Below are 22094 nucleotides of genomic sequence, written 5' to 3'. Positions count from 1 at the left end.
ACTCTCCATTTGTGGTAGACAGAACAATGTTTCCCCCAAACATGTCCATCCTAATCCTCAGAACCTGTGAATAGGTTTCTTATGGCAAAAAGGACATTGCTAACGTGATTAAGTTAAGGAGTTTAAAGTGGGGAAATTATTTTGGATTATCTAGTTGGGTCCAATATAATCACAAGGACCCTTATAGGGGAAAGAGGGAGGGAAGCAACTCAGAGTCAGAGGGATGAAAGGCGCTACATTGCTGGCTTTGACGATGGAGAAAGGAGACAAGAGCCAAGGAATGCAGGCTGCCTCTAGAAACTGGAAAAGGCAAAGAGGCAGATTCTCCTCTAGAACATCTAGAAGGAACACAGCCTTGCTGATACCTTGATTTTAGCCCCGTTAAAGCCATTTCAGATTTCTGACCTCCAGAACTGTAAGACAATAAATTTGTAAGACAAGAGTTGTTTTAAGCCATTAAACTGCTGTATTTTGTTAGAGCAGCAACAGAAAATCAATACACTGTTTAACCACTGTTATGCTTGTATAGTCTTCCACAATAGGTACAAAGGCTTGCTATGATTTTTTTTATTATTCTTTCTCCTTTATCAGTCCACTCCTAATATTTGTTGGGCCCACGTGAGAGTACAGATGGAGGCCCACATAGCACATGTCTAAATATTTTAAAGTTATAAGTCAAGCTAACAAATTGTTAAATAAAGTGTGTTTTATCCTCCTACCTTAACAAATAGAACTTCAAAACAAAAAAGTTTTAAAATGTAAACCTATGATTTGTATAAGGCCAAATGTTGGCAAAATATCAGAGATGGTCAAATTCAATTACTATTATGTAACTCTGAGTCTTCTCTTGATGGTCTATCTATGTTCGAAAGAGTCATAAAACGTATATAATTCATAAGCCACTGTGTAATTATGTCATAAATCCTTTTCTTGTTTCTATACAATTCAGTTTTCCTCCTCAGTAAACTGACCATTAATATGCTTTGCCTAGCCTTTTCTCCTTCTACTTGAGTTAAACTATAATCTTTGTTGATATATTGAAGTTCCTTATATTCAAGATATTAATCACCTCAGCTACCTCCTGGCTTGGGCCCACCCCATCTGTCTGCTTCCAATAGTTTAAAAGAAGTTAAAAGGCTACATATTTTATTTTAAACTTTGTCTCAAAGACAGCATATAGAATTACCTAATGAATTTGAATGTTGCATTTTCATTGTGTTTGTTTATGTTGTTTACCAATGTGAGAATCGTATCATTTTATGGGTTAGTTTAAACTATTTATATTTATTATATTGCTGTGATATTAGATCATATTTCAGCCATCTTATTTCCAGTTATCTATTTACCATACTTTTAAAATTTACTTATCTTTTTCTAATACTCCCGTTAGAAGAATTCCATTTTCTCATTCTATTTTAAAAGATCTACATCCTATTTTTATTCTTACGGTGGATAGCCCAACTTAATAAGATTCATATTTATGCTTATTTTTTCTATAAAGTTTCAAAGTTTATCAATATCTAAAACTTCTTTCCACCACGAAGCCAAGACAAATACCCAAGCTCATGTTCATTTTCCTATGGTCTTGTGCACCTCCAGTCCACACCCACCTCATAATGATATCCTCTGTAAACAGATTACTCAAAATATGGTCCCTGAACCAGCACTAGTCTACAAACTGTTTGATATCAGTTTTGATATTTTTAGAAAAAAGAACTTTGTGCCAGAGTCTAAATCATCTGTATTTCTAAGCACACAGTTTAGTCCAGCTTACTTTTTTTTTTCCCTAACAAGATATTATCAAAAAAAAAAAAAAAAAAAAAGGAAGCGGTGTATTCATTTATCTTCCTGCATATGCTTCTTGTTTCATCCAGATGGGTAACAGACACTTCTTGGACTTGCACTTAGAGTAGCAGTGGTTTAGACTAGAGTTTTACTCCTGGGTTGTTAGAATATGCTTTTGTGTGTCATTGCTTATTTAGTCAACAGTCAAATATACTGAGCTTGATGTTCATTTTCTCCAGTGCTTTAGTAATGCTACTTTATTATTTTCTCACATTCAGTGCTGCTACCCAGAAGATTTAATCTGACTCCTATTGCTTGGTAGTTGACTTGCATTTATCCTCTGGAAATTTTTAACATTTGCTTTTTGTACTTGGTGCTCTAAAATGTTAATTTACCATGACTAGGCATAAAGTTTCTTTCATCTCTTCTGTTGTATAAGCCCTTTCAAACTGAGGTTTCTCATCTCCCATTCTGGAAATTTTTTCAATAATTATTTTTTAAAATACTAACTTTCCTCCATTTATTTTACAGTGACTCCAATAATACTGATACTAACATTTCTTCTTCTACTCCCCACAGCTCTTAATTTTTTTATGTTTCGTTTTATTACCCCTTCCCAGCGCTTTCCTAGACTGTTAACTTGATCATCCAGCTCACCATTTCTTTTGGCTGTATTCATTCTGCTATTCAATTATCAAGTCCATCCATTGAGATCTTTACTTCAACAATAATACATTCATATCCAGTATCTCCAATTGGTTCTTCTTTGAAGCTTCCTGTTTCATGTTTTTCATGTTCCCCATTATCTCTCTGTGAATATTCACTGGTTTTATTTTAAATTCTTTGTCTCCCAGATCTGTTCACTCTGATTACCTCTAGAATGATTTTTTTTACTTTTATCTATTTTTTGGCTTGTGGGTTTGTAATGTAAGTTTGTGAGCTCATATTATCATGGTAAAATCAGTTAGTTACATTGGCAAATAACAGGTACAGGGTGAGAAGAGTGAATTAAGCCCTAGCTTGTAGTAGTTGGGCAGTAGAGGGGTACCCACAGCATGAAGACCATCTTGCATTACATTCTGGGCTCAGCCACTCCTTCTATGCCCTCCACTCATGAGATCTGCCTATCAGGTAACTGCCTTGTACTTCTATCCAAGCATCCTTTCTAAAAGTAATCACAAAACATTCTTTGAAATGTATTGTCCAGCTCATGACGGAGGGTGAGTAAGGAGGTTGGAGGGAATATTCCAGAACCTAACTGCACTCAACTGCAGCTAAATACCCCAGGATTCACTTAGTCACCCTAGGCTCTGCTGTTCCTACCAATTCAACCATTAATGTTAACTGCACTGCTCTTAGGGTCTCCATACTTCATGACAGGTAGATGGCACAGCAATGTTGATTATAACCTCCCTCAGCATAAAGAGTTCTAGTTTTGCCATGTTTCACTCAAATGACTAGAGCAGGTTTGTCCCACCTTTCTCAAAAATCTCTAGAAAAATCATTTGTATTTAGAGCAAAACCTGAAATATAGCTTTTCTACAAGCATATGCTCTCACAACAAGTGCAGATAAGAAACTCCTCATTAAAAAAAAAAAATTTAACCTTTTAATCTATGTGCAGAAAAGAGTTAACATAGTAGGCCTGTGACTGCTATCCTTAAAAAGTCTTGCTTGCAAGATTGGCCTCTGAGAACTTGATTAGGAAACGTCCCCTAAATGATAACAGTGGCTCAGTGGACCTAAACTGTTTGTACAAACAATGTGGTTTAGGCTGAACATCTGCTTTCCTTCTGTGAGTCTGGAATTTCAGTGACCACAGTCAGCCACACAAGCACTATGTGCTATATGACCAGCCCACGATAAAACACTGGAGTCCTAGGCTCAGGTGAATGTTCCTGGTGGACATTTGACACGTGTCGTTATAGTTCACTGCTGGCAGAATTGAGTGTATCCTGTGCAACTCCCCTGGGAGAGGACTCGTAGAAGCTTGTGACTGGTTTCCTCCAGACTTCACCTTGAGTGCCCTTCCCTTTACCAATTTTGCTTCATATCCCTTCACTTGGATAAATCATAGCCATGAGTACACCCATATATTGAGTTCCGTGAGCCCACCTAGTGAATCACCAAATTTGAGGAGTCGTCTTGGGGACCACTGACACAATCTACCTCTGATTGAGTTAAAGAACCTGAATATATCTCAACATCTCTGCCTCTGGAATGTCATCTCGTCTATTCAGGGTGCCAGAGAACACACCATTCACTTCCAGTCAGGCAGTGAAGATATAAATTAGAGGCATACTATTGATACAGTGTAAACTTGCCCATCAAAATGAGCTTGCCTAATAGGTAATAAGAATTTAAATGTTAATGAATTATCTGTGAGAACAGCAAAATGCTTTTTTCCAACAACAGCAAAAATAAAAACGGAATAATATAAAAACACACGTTGAAGAGAGTTCTAAAATATTTTAATAGCACTAGTATGGCAGAGAGAGCAAATACGCAGTTACAAGTGAGAACAACTGACTACGTGAAACAAGTGTTTTTCTCTTTATTGAGAAAAACAACCTTGAAGGAAGTGAAGCTCTACACTCCTCCTCCTCCAAACCCAAATCATTCTAAGAGCTCACCTCCTACACGTGATCAAGGTCTGACATTTAATCTCCAGATCTTTCTAGAAATCTGTTAGTACAGGAGGCATAGCCTTAAAAGAAAGCTCAAAAAGCTTATCTGAAGGAAAAAAAAATACCTGTTAGAGATATTCTCTAAAGATACATTAATGAAATATAAACTGAAACTAAGTGATTGATGAGCTCCCAAGGAAGAGAATTGTAAGAATTATGTCTCTGTTGTTTCTTGAATGATGGTCAAATAATAAATTTCAAGAATAACAATTTATAACCTAATTAGGAAATTAGGTGGACAAATCATACATCATGTTACATATGTGTGCCGTAAATTTGTGTCAACATGTTAGGTGATATGTAATTTAATTTTTTAATCAGCTGTTGCACAGAAAAATTTAAAAAGTATAATTAAATGCATTTTTAGTTTATAGTATTCACTCAGACAGTAGTTATTACAATTCAAGCAATTTAAGTTACACGTGGAAAGCTCTTCCATGTTACTCTCATTCATACAATGTGTCTTCCTAATACAAGACTTTGAGATCCAAATTAGATTATAACCACGTTTTTCTGATTCCTGGCACCCAGGTCAATTCCTGGCATGGCACGCAATCAATAAACGTTAATTACTGTTGTTTAAAACAAGGGGGAAAGTGTGGTAGGAAAAGGCCTTGTGTAAATTGGACACTGAGACCTAATCCATTACCTCTCTCTACGTTTTCCTAGAATCTCTGCCCTTGCTTCTGTTAGAGCTTTCAAACCATTTCTAGCCTAGGATGAGAGTTAATCTATGTGTATTCTATGCTTGCTAACTCTCTGATGTTACCGATTCTGCCTACAATGTTTTCCTTCTTCATGTCTTGATGGATTCCCTAAACTTAACACTTACAGAACTTGGACATAAATTGAGATCACTCTGAATTCTATGGCAATTCGTTATAGAGACAGACATCACTGAAGGAATAATTGAGATGATCCTGTCCTAATGGTAAGATCCCACCCCTGTTCTACCTATGTTCCTTGCATTCTTATTAGATAAACATGACAGTATAACTATAGCATTTAGGTCAGATAGGTTTTAGCAATGAAAGCTGGTTCTAAGGAGTGTATATAAAGTATGTAATGCCCTCCCAAATCATATTAAATAGCAAAATCTTGTTAACTTTGTGGTGAACTACCTCCTAAGCTGTCAAACAGAAGGTACTTTTTCTCAGAAGGATGACTATAAACACATCCTGAACTCTGCTGATTTTCACAACATAACCAGATTACTGACCTTTACCAAAGATCATGAATATCCACTGGATGAGGAAATATCCTGAGTGGAAGGAAAATTCTTAAGCCTCCTAAAGTCCAGCTGTTACATTAAGGGAGGGTAATAGTTTGGCCCTGCTTAACCTGCAGCCACAGGCAATCTAAGCCCTAACGCTTTACCGTGACTCCTCTATAATAGGGTTGAAATTTACATAGGACATTCCAGCTATCCTGCATGGTAGTCTGAGGGCTCTGAATTTACACAAGGAACCACACATCATCTTAAAATGCTCTATTAAACAGGACTCTTGGCTGCCATCAAATCCAAGTCAAATCAGTTTCAGTAAACAAGGAGAGGAGCATACTGACTTGTGTGATTGGACAGCAGAGGGACAGAGAACATGATTCAACATAGGTCATCAGGAGTCACGCCACCTCCCATCCCCACCTGTCAATACTGTTTTTCTTTCTGTGTTAGCTTCATTCCCTCTTAAATCCCCATAGGTATCCTTCATGTAGCAGTGAAGAATAGCCATCAGCCATCATGAGTGTAGGCCTCACATTCCAACATCATGACACAAGGTTTAATGGTAGAGCCAGCTGCCTGTCCAACTTTAACATCATGACTGGCTTGGTTGCGATCACCTGCACATTACCCAAGTAATCGTTATTGTCATAACACACACAATGTATAACCAAATCCCACCTCCTGTGACCAGAAGAGTGGAGTTCTTTAATTGATAGGCCTATTAGAACCACATAGAGTGGATGTAGGAGGTTCCTCCCTACACAAGGGATGCCAACCAGCTAAAAATAACTTATGCATACATTCACTTCAAATGTCTATATCGAAGCCAAAGCTGGCTAGAGTCACTGCCAGAATCCATCCTTTTTTTACTCCATCCTGGCCACATTGGCCTCCTTGCTATTCTTCAAACAAGCCATACACACTCCTGTCTCTGAGCCTTCACACTTCCACCTGGAATACTTCCCCCAGATAATCACATGGTTATTCCCTCACTTCCTTAACATCTGTGCTCAAAAGTCACCTTATCAGTGAAAATCACACTAAAATGGCAACATTCCTGCGTCTCTACACACATACACATCTAACCTCCCTACCCAGCTTTAGCTTTTTCCTAAGCATTTTTCATTATCTAATATACCCTTATTTTACTTACTGTCTCAAGACCATAACATATGAGAACAGAAACTTTTTTGTTTCATTTACTGTCTTACACCTCCAGCTCTTAGTACAGTGCCTAGCACGGATATTTGATGAATGAACAAATGGTGGAATTGACCAGGGGTGCCTAATCACTCTCAGTATTAGATAATGTACACTACAGTATTATACAGGCAGGAGTACAGAACAGTACAGTCCATGAATACAGTCCTCATTTATCAGCCTCCCTGGGGTACCACAGCTTAGTGAGTATGTCTTGACCTCAGTGCTGTGGAACTAAACCAAGTGTGGGTTTTCCACAGTTCTCTGGGAGGAGTGCTAAGATGCCCTTAGATCAATTCAAGCCCTATCTCACATCCTTGTTTTGTCTATGGAATCTGCATGACTAAGTAGCTGCTTGGTTTCCTAATTCACACTCCTTTTTCCCACTAGGACTTAAATCCTATTCTGAATGGTATCCCTGACACCCTGCCTATCCAGGAGGATCCTGACTCCTAATCCAAAACCGTTAGCTAGGGTACTACTTTATGCAGACAGACCACCTGGAACAAAGATGCTGCCTACAGTCAGAGGCAGAATATTGCCAGAAAACAGATAATACTATTACAACATTCATCCACCAGACTGGATTCCCTTCAATACTGATTTGGCCTGATTTTCCTGGACTTTGACAATTCCCTGGGTACCCGATGATTTCCTTTGCAGTTCCATAACAGAGTTATTTCCCCTACACTAATTCCTCCAGTTTCTAGCTTTTTCCCTCTGACTAGCAGGCCTCACAGCTATGAATGCCTCATGCAGGATTACAAAACGAGTACTGTGATGTCTATTAATCCCTGAACACCTCTCAAACCCTTGTAAGAACTGGCAAAAGTCCTTCATGCTCGGGTTTATCTCCACACCTGGGACCCCAAAGTTAGAAATGAAATAGCACATATGAAAGCACTTTCAAAGTTCAGAGTTGTCTGCAAATGTACCCACATACACATTCAGTGAAGAAAAGATAGACTGTTTAAAAAATATCGTTGAGACAAATGGCTAACCATTTGGAAAAGAGTAAAGCTGAGGGCTTCCCTCGTGGCGCAGTGGTTGAGAGTCCGTCTGCCGATGCAGGGGAAACGGGTTCGTGCCCCGGTCCGGGAAGATCCCACATGCCGCGGAGCGGCTGCGCCTGTGAGCCATGGCCGCTGAGTCTGCGCGTCCGGAGCCCGCGTACCGCAAAAAAAAAGAAAAAAAAAAAAAAAAAAGTACCATTAGAAAGTCAAAAGTAAACAAGTTGGGAAAAATATTTTTAAAACATGACAGACAAGAGATCAACATTCTCAATAACGAAACAGTTATTACAAATCAATTTTTTAAGTGAATAACCTAATAGAAAACATGATTACAAAAATAAATATAAATGACCAAATAAAATCTCAAAATATGTTTATCTTCTTTAATAATCAGGAAAATATTACCTAAAACAAAAAAGTTTTTTTTATTTTTTCATCTATGTATGGCAATATTATATAATATTATAATACCCTTTTATAATGCCTGTTTTGATGCTATAGGGAGTAATTTGTTGCAATTTCTTTAGAAGATGATTTTTCTACAGAAATATGAAAAATAAAAGTGCACACACCTGGGCTTCCCTGGTGGCGCAGTGGTTGAGAATCTGCCTGCCAATGCAGGGGACACGGGTTCGAGCCCTGGTCTGGGAGGATCCCACATGCCGCGGAGCAACTAGGCCTGTGAGCCACAACTACTGAGCCTGCGCGTCTGGAGCCTGTGCTCCGCAACAAGAGAGGCTGCGTTAGTGAGAGGCCCGTGCACCGCGATGAAGAGTGGCCCCCGCTTGCCACAACTAGAGAAAACCCTCGCACAGAAACGAAGACACAACACAGCAAAAATAAATTAATTAATTAATAAACTCCTACCCCCAACATCTTCTTTAAAAACAAAAAAAGTGCACACACCTTATGCACCTATCAAGTCCTCTTCTAGGAATTTATCCTACTTCCACAAGTGTGCAAAGATATCTATTCATGAGTGCTCACTGTAGCATTGTTGTAATAACAAAACCTAATTAGTGATCAATAAGACACTGGAGATATAAACGGAATAATATGCCTCCATTAAAAACAATCATGTAGGAAAATGTTACTATGACAATGTGAAAACCACATGGGAACAATGATAACAAGAGAAGAGGCCACCCTCTCATATCTAACTAGTGCTTGGAGTGAATGAGGACTTTGTGTTTTTATGGTAGTTTAGGGTTTGTTTGTTTTTTTAAATCATGTAGGTCGGTACGTATTGATATAAAAAGACTTCCAAATATATTGTTTAAAAAATTTTAAAGGCTTTAGAACAGTATTTTGAGTTAAAATACATACATGGTAATATATATATCCAGAATGTCTGGATGTTTACAATGAAGTGTTTTCTTTGAAGGAGAGAGACTAGGGGAAGGAGGAAAGCCTCAAAGCCCAATGCAAAGATCAACAAAAAATTAGCCGGCCGGCAGTAGGTCAGGCTACTCTCCAAGTCGTTGGTCCTGTTCATTAACTTTTCTGTAACATTAATTCAAGAATTGCCCTTATCAGTCACTGAACAACCTGGGGAATCGCTCAAAAGACCGTGCGTTAACATTGGTATGCTGTTTGCTGCTAAGGTTTTAGAAGACCATCGTCTTTTAAGCAGGAATATCTTACAGATACTCATTTTGTCATGATACCTGTATCTCCCATTCCAGCAGTGATCGGTTTGAATTGCTCTGAAAAGAAACTTTTGAAATAAGATGTCATTACATAACTTCAATGAAACAACTCGAACACTTGTGCAAACTGTTTTTTTTATTTTATTCTGTAAGAAATCTCTAAAATTTAATGACATTTCCTGCAACTGTAGAGAAGGCTGAATGAAATATGAACAGGCGCTTTTTCAACTACATTTCTCACCAGCCCTTTTCATTGTTGAGAAAGTGTTTTTCCTAGTGATTTGTACAACGTTAACGTCCGTGAGACAACCAGAAACTGTGAAGAGCAAACTGGCCTGAAACCCACCAGAGCTGCACAGGTTTTCTTCTTCATTTGAGCCTCAAGGCTCACACAGCCAGATATGTCTCTTCACCTCTGAAAATCGTTAAACAGCCTCCCCACAGCGACATACAAGTCAAAGGCACAGGTGTCACGGCTAGAGTGTGAAAGGCACCCAGCGAACTTTTTTCCCCCTGCGAAGTAACACCTGCCCCCGACTCTCTGTACGCGAAGAGCTTAAGCGGGAACCAGCGAGGCCAGCGGAGACTACAATTCCCAGCAGGCGTAACGGGAGCGGGGTCACGCACGCGCAGTTCAGACCTTCGGAACGAAGGCCCGAGGCGGGGCTCCTAGGAGAGGAAAATGGCAGCACGCTGGCTGTGGTTTGACGTGGGCTGGCTGTTTGCGATGGGGGCAGAGCTGGGGAGCGGAAGACGAGCTTACTGCACGTCCCAGGCCTTCACGGAGGTTCTACGGCTGCCAAGCAAGCAGCTGACGAAGCTCGTGTTCCCACTGCAAGAACTCGAGCGGCATTTCGTCCCGGGCTCGAGGCCCGACCTTCACCTGAAGATCTTCAACCCAAGCCTGGATGACATCGCGAGGGCGGAGAGCGTCTTCACGGCTTCCTCGCGGAACCGCATCGAGTACCTCAGCTCCGCCGTGCGTCTCGACCACGCCCCGGACCTCCGCCGCCCGGAGGTGAGAACGGCAGCCGGATGTGGGTGCTGAGGACTTGGGCTGGGATTTTGCTGTCGTCTATTTCTTGTCAGCAGACCGGCGAGATTTACTAGCTTTCTGTGGACGCATATCATTATTATAACAAAGTAAGCAGATATAGTTTTAATTATTTTGGTAGTGAATATAAAAGACTTTAAAAGGCGTTTAAAAACTTAACCATTTATCTTTATTTCTAATTAATTGCAGTAGAGAATACATGCCGAGGCAAATTAGACAAAGTGAAGAATATGAAAAGTATAGGAGTTTCACAAATGAAGTGATTCTTATCAGTACGTAATTTTCACCCAATCTAAATTTCCTATCGTGGCAAAAAAAATTTATATATAGATGGCAATAATGTATAAGATTTTTTAAAACAACTTAAGTGAAATTCAGTGAGTGTGCATTTTATTCATGTCCTGCAGTTTACTATTTTGTTCTGTCTGTTAAATGAAGGCTCTGACCTCCTTACATACTTGTGATAACGGTACCACTGCACTGAAACTTTTCTGCTAATATATTTAGAACTGCTGTAATAATTTAAGAGTACATAAATCACTTAATGATTTTGAGATAGCATCGATTTTCAATTTTCTAAATTACTGGACTTTTTGTGTAATTGGCTTTTCAATTCAGTTTTATTATCTGTATATTATCATTGGATTTAATCTGGGAGAGCATTTGAAATTTTTGCAGGACCCAAATCAATTCATTCTGAAGGACTGACCCCAGTTTTGCAAAATGTGTAGCATTGCTGGCCCCTGCCCACTAAATGCCACCCAATCCTATTGATAACCAAAAATGCCCTTACAAATTTCTAAAACACCCCAGGGGGCGGTACTGCCCTCATTTAGAAGCACTGATTGGAAATGTACCCTCTTCAATACTGTATTAAAAAGACGAGCCATGTGTATTAATCGTTAATATTAGAAATATTTTGTTGCTTTCTACATTCAGACTAAAGGAGAAAAGCTTAATTGGAACAAGAAAGGTCAAGAGAAAGGAGTAATTATAATGGTGCTATGGTGTACTTTGAGAGTTTGTGAGGAAATGGAGTTCCAAACACAGAGCCAGTTCTGTTGAAACACGTCGTTTGTAACTTCAAAAAAGCTTTGTAGGGTCTTCCCTGGTGGCGCAGTGGTTGAGAGTCCGCCTGCCGATGCAGGGGACATGGGTTCGTGCCCCGGTCCGGGAAGATCCCACATGCCGCGGAGCGGCTGGGCCTGTGAGCCATGGCCGCTGAGCCTGCGCGTCCGGAGCCTGTGCTCCGCAACGGGAGAGGCCACAACAGTGAGAGGCCCAAGTACCGCAAAAAAAAAAAAAAAAAAAAAAAAAAAAAAAAAACTTTATAAATATGGAATTCTTAATAAATGTTGCAGATATTCTTGAGTGGCATAGTGTAATTAAAAGCACAGGTTCTGGATGTAGATGCCCTGAGTTCAGATTCCAGTTTCTTCACTTTCTGGCTGTATAATTTTGGGCCAGTTATTTAACCTCTCTCTACCTCTAGTTTTATCACCTGTAAAATGGGGATACGAATATTATCAGTCTCATGGAGATATTGTAAAAAGTAAATAAGAAAATATGTTAAGTGCTTTTAAAACAGTACCTGCCACATTGAAATCATTTAGTAGATAGTAGCTGTCTATTAGAATTTGAGGTTTGACTAACTATAAGCCACTTTTTATGGTTAGGCAAGACTGAGTAGTATTCACAGATTTTTGCAGCTAATACATTATATAGTGATATATATATATAAACTAGTACTCAATTATCTTCTTTTTGCTTGTATAAGGTGTGTTTTATAGGCAGAAGCAATGTTGGAAAATCCTCTCTAATAAAGGCTTTATTTTCACTTGCCCCAGAGGTTGAAGTTAGAGTCTCCAAAAAACCGGTATGTTAAAATTTAAAATATATCTAACTATCTCTGAATTGACTAAGATGAATAATAAATGTTGAGGGGGTAGAAGAAACCATCATTGCTAAGTTCCTAGAAAAGTGATTTCTTTCACACAAGCACTAATGTAAGACATTTCATTAATGCCTGTGTATTTCTCTGAAGAAAAGGAAGTGTATCTGGAGTTATTTTAGTAGTCTTGCCAGTATCTTGGGGAAATCTTCCTTGGTCCAGTCTTTTCCAAAGAGTTGTTCTAGTGTCATTCTATATTTGCTTCTTTGAGAATGATCATCTGCTTCTACTTTGATTTTAAAGAAAACAGCTTTAAAGTGTATTATTTTTTCCTCCTCTAATCTTTTATACCTTGCTAACTCAAATATATACACCCATCAGGCAATTCCCAGTTTACCCAGGGCCAAATTATGTGCCTAATATCCCAGCCAGCCTGCTGTAATAGCTTTCTGTCATTTTCTCATTTCCTCTGCTTCCTTCTCAATAATGCAGACTCTACCAATATTTAAGATGTCCTCTCCTCAAAACTCACCTCAGTTTTCCTCACCTTATTATCTATCCTTGGCAAAATGTTCACACCAACCCAGTGCTCACTGCCCCTGTTGCCTTGCACTGGAACCCTTCCCTGAGGCTTCACTGGTCTTCTCTTGCTCCGCAGTTTTTCCTATGGTTGATTCCCTGATACCATCCCTGACAATTGTAGTCATTTGTTAACCCTCCTAGCTTTACTCCCTCCTGCCCTGCCTTACCAAATACCCCAGCTAAACTCTCACTTCTTGGTAGGGTTGTTCCCTTTCTGCTGGGAGAGGACAATGGAAGAAATGTATTCTTGACATTCCTAATCTGTAATTCTAAAATTATTTTCCTATAGGTAGACACTTAAGCTGCCTGGGAACCTAAGCATCATTTATAAAATCTTCCCTCTGAAAATAATTCTTCTAAGTTCTAAACAATTGACTTTTAAAGTTATTTGTGTTAATCTTTCCTTTTCTGATTAATAATGTCTGTGGACACGAAACCACATGAATAAACCACTTTTTATCATCTTTACATCAGTTTTAGTTGCACATTTTACAGTTGTACATGCTTTTTAAAAAATGCTTAATGAAAGCACTAAATCCACCTAATAAAACATGCAAAACATCTTGATTTTAGGAAAGTTATAGTCTAGGCATAATAAACTATCAGGCTTTGCATCTAGGTGTTATGCAAACTTGTATGACTGATAGTAAGCATTTAATTTAACCTATCTGTGCCATAATTCATTCTTCTTTAAAGTGGAGTTATATTGTTCATCAGAGAATATTGACTAATGCAGTCGTACTATTTAGAACAGTATAACTTTTTCACAGAGAGGGAGCTAATGAAGTAGGAAAGACTCGAAAATATTTTGCCTACGTTATTTCTAATATGGAATCTAAAGTTCTTAAATCATATAGATTCTCTTTAAAAAATGAATTGGAGGGAAGTAGTAGTATCATCTAAGCTTATCTCCAGCCACTTGTCTTCTGTCTTCTTTTCCTGTATCATCATCAGCATAGGGTTATATACAGAATACTTTTATGCTTTTAATAAGTAATTGTTAATTGAACAGAAAATATTTTGAGTCATGAAATATATAAAGGACATATTTTAAGAAAGCTTTTATTTTTCCATTTACTTTATCAGGGCCACACAAAGAAAATGAATTTTTTCAAAGTTGGAAAATATTTTACATTGGTGGACATGCCAGGTTATGGCTATAGAGCACCTGAAGATTTTGTTGACATGGTAGAAACCTATCTAAAAGAACGAAAGAAGTAAGAAAAACATTTTTCTTATAATTGTTATGTTGAACCCCCCAAAGTTCTCATGACTAGGACATTCTACACATGATGAACACTTCAGTTTTATCAAATGACTTTTTTAGAAAGTCCACTTTATTCCCTTAATATTCTACAATACAGTATTTAGGAGCAAGGTATATACTGCCTGCTTAGTTTTTTCCTGTAAGTTAGCTTAAACTTAATTTCAATTGTTTTCCTAAATTGAGACTATCAATAGTAACTCAGCAGACTTTATTAATTTTTTTATACCAAACTCTAAGCTGGCTGTTTTTAAAAATGAAAAATGTTGGTTAATGTGGTATTTACCAGATTTAAATAAACTTCAGTAAATTCTGATTATCCTTAAAATACTTCTGACATCATAGCCTCTGTAAATACTACCTTTTTTTATTTCCATAGGTAGTCAAGTAGCAGGTCTATGTTTCAAGCATTGCACAATATATAGAAAAATTAATGTTAACCTTTTGAAGAATAAAAAAGTGTTTACAAGTATCTTGCTTGTTGTAGCTTTACATAGAAAGTAAGATAAAATACTTGCAAAAGAAAATGAAAAATATAACGTTTGGTTTCTGTTATCTGTTAGTCTTAAAGTAATATTTGAAAATTTAGACATTTTTATGGTAACTTATAGTTAATTGGGTTCCTGTTTCTTTCTCCCACTAGAGTTCAAGCTCTTAGAGGAAGGGGCTCATTCATCTTTGTATCCAGTTCTAGGCAGATTATCTTATGTTCAATATATGCTATTGAAATAAATTAATATTAATGAATTTAGTTACTGAATGTAAATATTGAGACCTGTTGGACTGTAGGATGGACTTCATAGTGAATTGAGAATTCCTTTTGCTTAAAGAAATTTTAAAATTTTGAATTGATAATTATTCAAAGTAAAATTTCTTAGTGTAGTGAAGGTTGGGGGGAAGAAATGAATGAGTATATTTTATATTGCCGTTAATCTTCTTTTCTGCATTCTTATAGTTTGATGAGAACATTTTTGTTAGTGGATAGTGTTGTTGGAATTCAAAAAACAGACAACATTGCCATAGAAATGTGTGAAGAATTTGCATTACCTTATGTGGTAAGTATTTCTTTTGAATCATAGTTGCAATTAGAAATACAAGTTCCCTGTGTGTCTATGTGTGTGTGTGCATGTGCACATGTGTACATCTTTTTAATGAAAGAGTAGGTCTTGCCTCCTCAAAAGATAAAGGAGTACCTTTTAAACAATCTTTTCAGTTATCAGCCATTAATATTAAAATAAGTTCTGTGGTACTTTTATTCCCTTTTCCTTCTCCTGGCTTTTAAGTTTTCAAAATTATAGTCAAAGTAAAAGTTTTCTAAACTGTTCATTTAGTGTTCCTAAGTGCATTTCTTTGTTTTTTGGGTTTTTTTAAAATGACAATATAAATATTTGCTAAGACTCATTTGTAGCTCCTTATCAGCAGGTTGGCAGATACTACTTATCAGAATGTAAACAAAACTGCAACTGAAAAATTTGCTAAACTAATCTGGAATTTAAGAACATCACAAGAATATAGTAGGCTCCAGCACACATAAGTAGGATGTTTATATTCTTAAGGAAAACAAAATTTCTTATGAGAATATCTTACCAGTTCTTACTGTTGTTTACCCTAGAATAGAATACAGATTGGTAGGTTGGTATCCATATTTATTTTGCTTTGTAGGTTTTACAGATAAAATGGCAGTCTTAAAGTTCCTCTCTAAGGAAAAGAGCCCACTGACTATAATTTGGTTTCAAAAAAATGTCAGAAAACCACTAAAATGTAGTGGTTTTGGAGTTTAGTGCAAATCAAACCATGTTACCAGTCAGAAACTTTTCTGTATTCTTGGGGTTATGGAATTCTTGGGGTTTGCAAAAGCCCTGTGAAACATTAGAGATAATTTATGGTTATGAGGAGCCAAAGGATTGATAAACATAGTCTACGTAGTGAAAAAAAAAAAAAAAAGAAGAAGCCCAAATATCGTGCAACCGGTTATATTAAGTGACAGTGATAGTACTCCTAATTTGATATCATAGATACCATTTTGTGGAATCATATATTTTTCTCAGTTTTAACTTTAAGGAAATATTAACCTTTCTTCTTTGGAAAAGAAGTTGTGATAGAGAAATTATGTCTCCTTTTAAATATTTGCCTTTATGAAAAAAGACTTTCACTTTCTGCTTTTCACTCCTTTTACCATTAATATTTTTTTAATTGAAGTATAGTTGATTTACAATCATTAATTTTTTTTATAACTGAAAAGCATAAATGATTAGTCAGGAAATTTAATTTTATAGAAATTCCCTAGGAAAACCTCTGACAGATACATCAAGCTTTTACTTTTTTTTTTTTTTTGCGGTACGTGGGCCTCTCACTGTTGTGGCCTCTCCCGTTGCGGAGCACAGGCTCTGGACACACAGGCTCAGTGGCCATGGCTCACGGGCCTAGCCGCTCCGCGGCATGTGAGATCTTCCCAGACCGGGGCACAAACCCATGTCCCCTGCATTGGCAGGCGGACTCTCAACCACTGCACCACCAGGGAAGCCCTCAAGCTTTTACTTTTTAATTGATTTTGTAATTATCCATGCATTGACCTTCCTCTAGTATGTATTGATAATTGTCATTGAGTAAGTAAATTATTCAAAGTATTTACTGTTGAACCTAGTAGAATCTAGGCTTACTTGGAATATAACTATATATCGGTATAGCTTGGAATATAACTCTAGTGGCTACAACCTACAACTAGCCTGATTTCTAATTTTTCCTTTAAATTTTACATATAAGGCAGAACAATTATGTAGTTCAAAAATGATTATAAGTTGGCAGTTTTATATGGATCAACCTAATAATATTCACTTCTGTATCTTAGACCATAAGATATATAGTGATCGTATGAAACATTTGGCATATGGCAATTGCAAACATGGCACCAGGGTGCTTTTCACTGGTCTTGAATCAAAGATATTATGGCCCTATGTAGTTAAAGCATCAGAAACAGCAAACATATATAGTGTATGCTTTATATATTGCATACATTAACTCATTTAATCTTCTCAGCATCTCCTTTAGGAGGTATTGCTTTTATTTTATAGATGAGGAAACAAGTACAGAGAGATTAAGAAACTTGCATAGGTCACCTAGTTGTTACTGAAATTTGTAACTAAAATGTATAAAACTGTAGAGTAAGAAATAACAGCTGACCCTTGAACAGTGTGGGAGTTAGGGGCGCCAACCCTCCTTGCAGTCACAAATCCAAGTGTAACTTACAGTCACCCCTCCCTATTGGGGGTTCCTCCATATTGGCAGTTCCACATCTGTGGATTTAATCAACCACAGATCGTGTAATATTGTAGTATTTACTATTGAAAAAATATGCATATAAGTGGACCTTTGCAATTCAAGCCCATGTTGTTCAAGGGTCACCTGTACTTTATTTCTAATGCTTAAATATTTGTTTTCCTACAGATGGTATTGACAAAAATTGACAAATCTTCCAAGGGACATCTTTTAAAACAAGTCCTTCAGATCCAGAAATTTGTTGACACTAAAACACAAGGATGTTTTCCTCAGTTGTTTCCTGTAAGGTAAGAGTTGAATTGTCTTTATGTACTAACATATAACTTTATGTACTAACAACCTTTAGTATTAAATCAGTGTATCTGAGGTATCACTTAAAATTACAGGAGTTTGGAAGACTATGCACTTAGCCATAATTTATTGGTACAGCCCATCAACACTTTTATTTTTTCTTCCCTCTATTCTTTCTTTTTTCTGCAGATTCTTGCTAAATCTTCCCTGTAGTATCTTCATGATCTTTCTACCTCAGCCTATTTCAACCCTAGACCACAGTAGAAGTGAAAACTTTTTACTTTTTAAATCACCTAAACAACAGCCATAATAAAGATACTACCATCTCTTTCTCAATTCTAAAGAAAAACAACTCATCTTTATGGTAGAAAGCTCATTCAGGCTGTGAAGGATAAGAATTTTCCTTTTAAAGGACGATGTGCAAAGAAGAAATTCTTCGTATAAGTTAGAATTAAGCATCAATAGCCGACAGGATGGTTATTTCCTGAGCAGCAATTTTTGAGATATTAGATATGGTTTAGCAATGAAACATGAGTTTGTCTTTTCAGTGTACAGTTTGGGTACAGTAAGTAACCTATATACTAGCAGAAATGCAGTGCCACTTCCCTGTGATTTTCTGACTCTAACTTCTTTGACACTATTATAGTTTCTATGAGAAAATAATGAAACCAAGTAACACTTAGTTGTATATAAAACTGTCCTCTAAACAGTCATTCTACTTTCTACAAATCCAGATCACAATTAAATTGTTGGTAATTATGAACATGCCAGTCTAAATCCATCTTCATTCTTTCCTACAAAATGTTTTTCCCCCTTGTCTTACATTCAAGTATTTATCCTGTTCATTTGTCTGTGTCCCATATATACAGTGGAAACTCCTAGGGGCAGGAATGAAATCCTAATTCTTCTTAGAGCCCTGAGCATTGGCATAGAAATATATCTGTTTCTTTTAAACATTTAATAAGAAGGAAGTGAGACTTCCTCTAAAAAGGCAAAACAAACATAAGATGGGCAAATTATGGCCTAACAGAAGCATTTATTGAAAAAAAATGTTTTAGTTGACTGTAAGCTGAGTTAAATAGTATAGTGGGACTGGGGAAAAACTGACAATGTTTTCTTGAGCTACATTATTAGAATTATAGTGTTCAAAACAAGGGAATGATCAAACAGTAGTCTCACACTGCTATAAGCTGTATGCTACCAGATCAGTTGAGCTAGATTGTGGCTTGACATTAAGAACAACTAGAGCTATCTGAAAACAGATGGTCTTGGGGGAGGTTATGTCACTAGATCATTCAAAACACTTAATTGATCCACAAAGTAAGCATCCCTGTTTCACAGGTACGATTACAAGTCGGAGAAGTGAAGTGAGTTATAGAGAGGTATTTGCTGAAATAGAAAGAGCATGGAAAAAAAAAAAAAGCATGGACCTCAGGGTCAGACAGCCATGGTTTTGCATAGTTCCCCTACTTCTTGGCAGTAGCTTTTAAAAAAGCAACTTATTTCATTTTCTGAGTAAAAAAATATGACAGAAGGATTAAATAAAATGCATTGTGACTGATATACACACATTAGCCACATAATAAATGTTAGTTTCTTTCCTTCCCAAAGGTCAGTCAGTGAATGGCAGGGTTAGGCCAACAACCCAAACTATCAGATTCTCAGTACTTTTTAGAGGCGTAGCCTTCTTTAGATGTGCCAGCATTTTCTGCTGCATGACCTTGGAATCACTGCCACTGTATCACTAAGTGACTAAGGCACTGCAGAAGCCACACAGCACTCAAGGTCTTAAGAATTGAGACACACGCAGGAGGCTGCTGGCTTTCAAGAACTTCAATGTTCACCATACCACAGTGACAACATACAGGAAGTTGTCAGGTTGTACTCAGTAGTTCTCAAAACCCAATTCAGAAAATAGAGTTATTTATACTGCTTGCTTTTATTTGCTTGACCAAGTCCCAGTACATCCCTCCAAAAGAGGATTTGGCCTACTCACAGAATAATTATTATAAAGTAAGTCAGGTTTTATTTCCTTATCTTCCTGTATGATCTTGGTAGGAGAAAGATGGAAGTGTGGGTAGACATGTAGTCCAACAGGGTTTGGCCTTTAAGCCTGCTGGCAAAAGTTAAGTGCTAACCTTCATGTCTGAACTCTGCCCCAGCTGAGTAGAGAAATAAAATTGGTGAAAGACCCCTAAAGATTGATTCTGGGATCAGTCTGTTTTTATAAATGGTATGGAAGAAATATATAAGTAGGCACAATATAATTGTTTCTGTGGTTTTCAGGCAAATGAGAACTGAGTCTTAAGGACAAAGAAAATCATATGAGTTGACAGAAATGTTGCAAATCAGTTCACGGTGCCATAGTGTGTGGACTATCCAACTTGTATCGCTCCTGTAAACTGTACATGTGTAACTTCAGTTATAACTGAGAATCATTATGCACTGTTCTCAAGTAGGCAGCTTTGGTCAAAAAGTCTAAAATGCTGTACTTTATCAAAAAGAGAATTAGCAATACAGCAGAAAATATTTTACCTGTGTTATATACAGGTATACACCATACATGTATCCATAAACGTCATAGTGTCTCCGTAAAAGTCCACGTATCCCAAGAAACTATGTGTTCATTTCCATGCTGATAAATGGATGAAAGGATATGGATGGATACAGTAAGATAGATCGAATAATAGACACAATAATGGTGATGATTTTTTTTTTAAAATCATGATAAAAGGTCTACATTATCATGGTAATTGAATCTTTGAGACAAAAAGAACAAATTAAAGAAATCAGAATTTTAGTCTGGGAAATAAAAAGCAAAACAGAAGATATTCCAATGGCATTTCTCACAGAAATAGAACTAACAGTCCTAAAAGCTGTGTGGAACCACAGAAGACTGCAAATAGCCAAAGCAACCTTAAGAAAGAACAAAGCTGGAGGCATCACACTTCCTGATTTCAAACTGTGTTACAAAGCTATAGTAATGAAACAGTACGGTATTGGCATAAAAACAGACACATAGGTCAGTGGAACAGAATAGAGAGCCCAGAAATAAACCCATGCATATATGAGCAATTAATTTACAAAGGAGCCAAGAATATACAATGGGGAAAGGACAGTCTCTTCAATAAATGGTGCTGGGAAAATTGGACAGCCACATGCAGAAGAATATGTTAAGACCTGAAACCATAAAACTCCTAGAAGAAAACAGGCCCTAAGTTCCTTGACATCAGTGTAGGTGATCAGTTTTTGGATCTGACTCCAAAAGCAAAGGCAACAAAAGCAAAGATGAGTAAATAGGACTACATTAAACTAAAAGCTTCTGCACAGCAAAGGAAATTATCAACAAAATGAAAAGTCAGCCTACTGAATGGGAGAAAATATTTGCAAGTCATATATCTGATAAGGGGTTAATATCCAAAATATATAAAGAACTCATACAACTCAATAGCAAAAAAAAAAAAATCGGATTAAAAAATGGGCAGAGGATCTGAATAGACATATTTCCAAAGAGGACATACAGATGGCTAACAGGTATATGAAAAGATCCTCTAATCATCCTCACTAAAGATCCTCACTAATCATTATGGAAATGCAAATCAAAACCACAGTGAGATACTACCTCACATCTGTTAGAATGGCTTTTATCAAAAAGACAAGAAATAACAAGTATTGGCAAGGATGTGGAGAAAAGGGAATCCTTGTGCACTATTGGTGGGAATGTAAATTGGTGCAACCACTAAGGAAAACAGTATTAAGATTCCTCAAAAAACTGAAAATAGAACTACCATGTGATCCAGGAATACACTCCTGGATATATATCTGAAGAAAATGAAAACATTAATTCGAAAAGATATATGCACTCCCATGTTTGTTACAGCATTATTTTCAATAGCCAAGATATGGAAACAACCTAAGTGCCCCTCGGTGAATGAATGGATAAAGAAAATGTGGTATTATACAGTTGACCCTTGAATAGTGTTAGCGGTTAGGGGCTCTGACCCTTGGCCCAGTCGAAAATCCAAGTATAACTTATAGTCGACCCACTATATCCACATTTTCTCCGAATCCCTGGATTCAGCCAACCAGGTGTAATGCTGTAGTATTTACCATAGAAAAAATCCACATATAAATGGATAAATGGAATTCAAACCCATGTTGTTCAAGGGTCATTGTGT

General features: G+C 37.2%; 2 protein-coding genes across 3 annotated transcripts in view; one reads left to right on the top strand and one right to left on the bottom strand.

Moving 5' to 3' along the window:
- Positions 1–4238: 4238 nt before the first annotated feature.
- NEPRO (nucleolus and neural progenitor protein) overlaps positions 4239–22094 on the bottom strand; it is a 42073-nt gene continuing 24217 nt past the window's right edge. The window contains exon 8 of the mRNA XM_033432161.2: positions 4239–10672. Within this exon, the coding sequence (XP_033288052.1) occupies positions 10634–10672 (39 nt within the window). The 3' untranslated portion in view covers positions 4239–10633. The remainder of the gene's footprint in view (positions 10673–22094) is intronic.
- GTPBP8 (GTP binding protein 8 (putative)) overlaps positions 10241–22094 on the top strand; it is a 24127-nt gene continuing 12273 nt past the window's right edge. For both annotated transcript variants that reach the window (XM_049710327.1, XM_004272057.4), the window contains exons 1-5: positions 10241–10576; positions 12390–12488; positions 14172–14302; positions 15305–15404; positions 17794–17912. In XM_049710327.1, the coding sequence (XP_049566284.1) occupies positions 10241–10576; positions 12390–12488; positions 14172–14302; positions 15305–15404; positions 17794–17912 (785 nt within the window). The remainder of the gene's footprint in view (positions 10577–12389; positions 12489–14171; positions 14303–15304; positions 15405–17793; positions 17913–22094) is intronic.

The sequence above is a fragment of the Orcinus orca genome, chromosome 5 (genome assembly GCF_937001465.1).
Source record: "Orcinus orca chromosome 5, mOrcOrc1.1, whole genome shotgun sequence".
Classification (NCBI taxonomy): domain Eukaryota; kingdom Metazoa; phylum Chordata; class Mammalia; order Artiodactyla; family Delphinidae; genus Orcinus; species Orcinus orca.
This window is presented reverse-complemented; position numbering and strand designations above follow the sequence as displayed.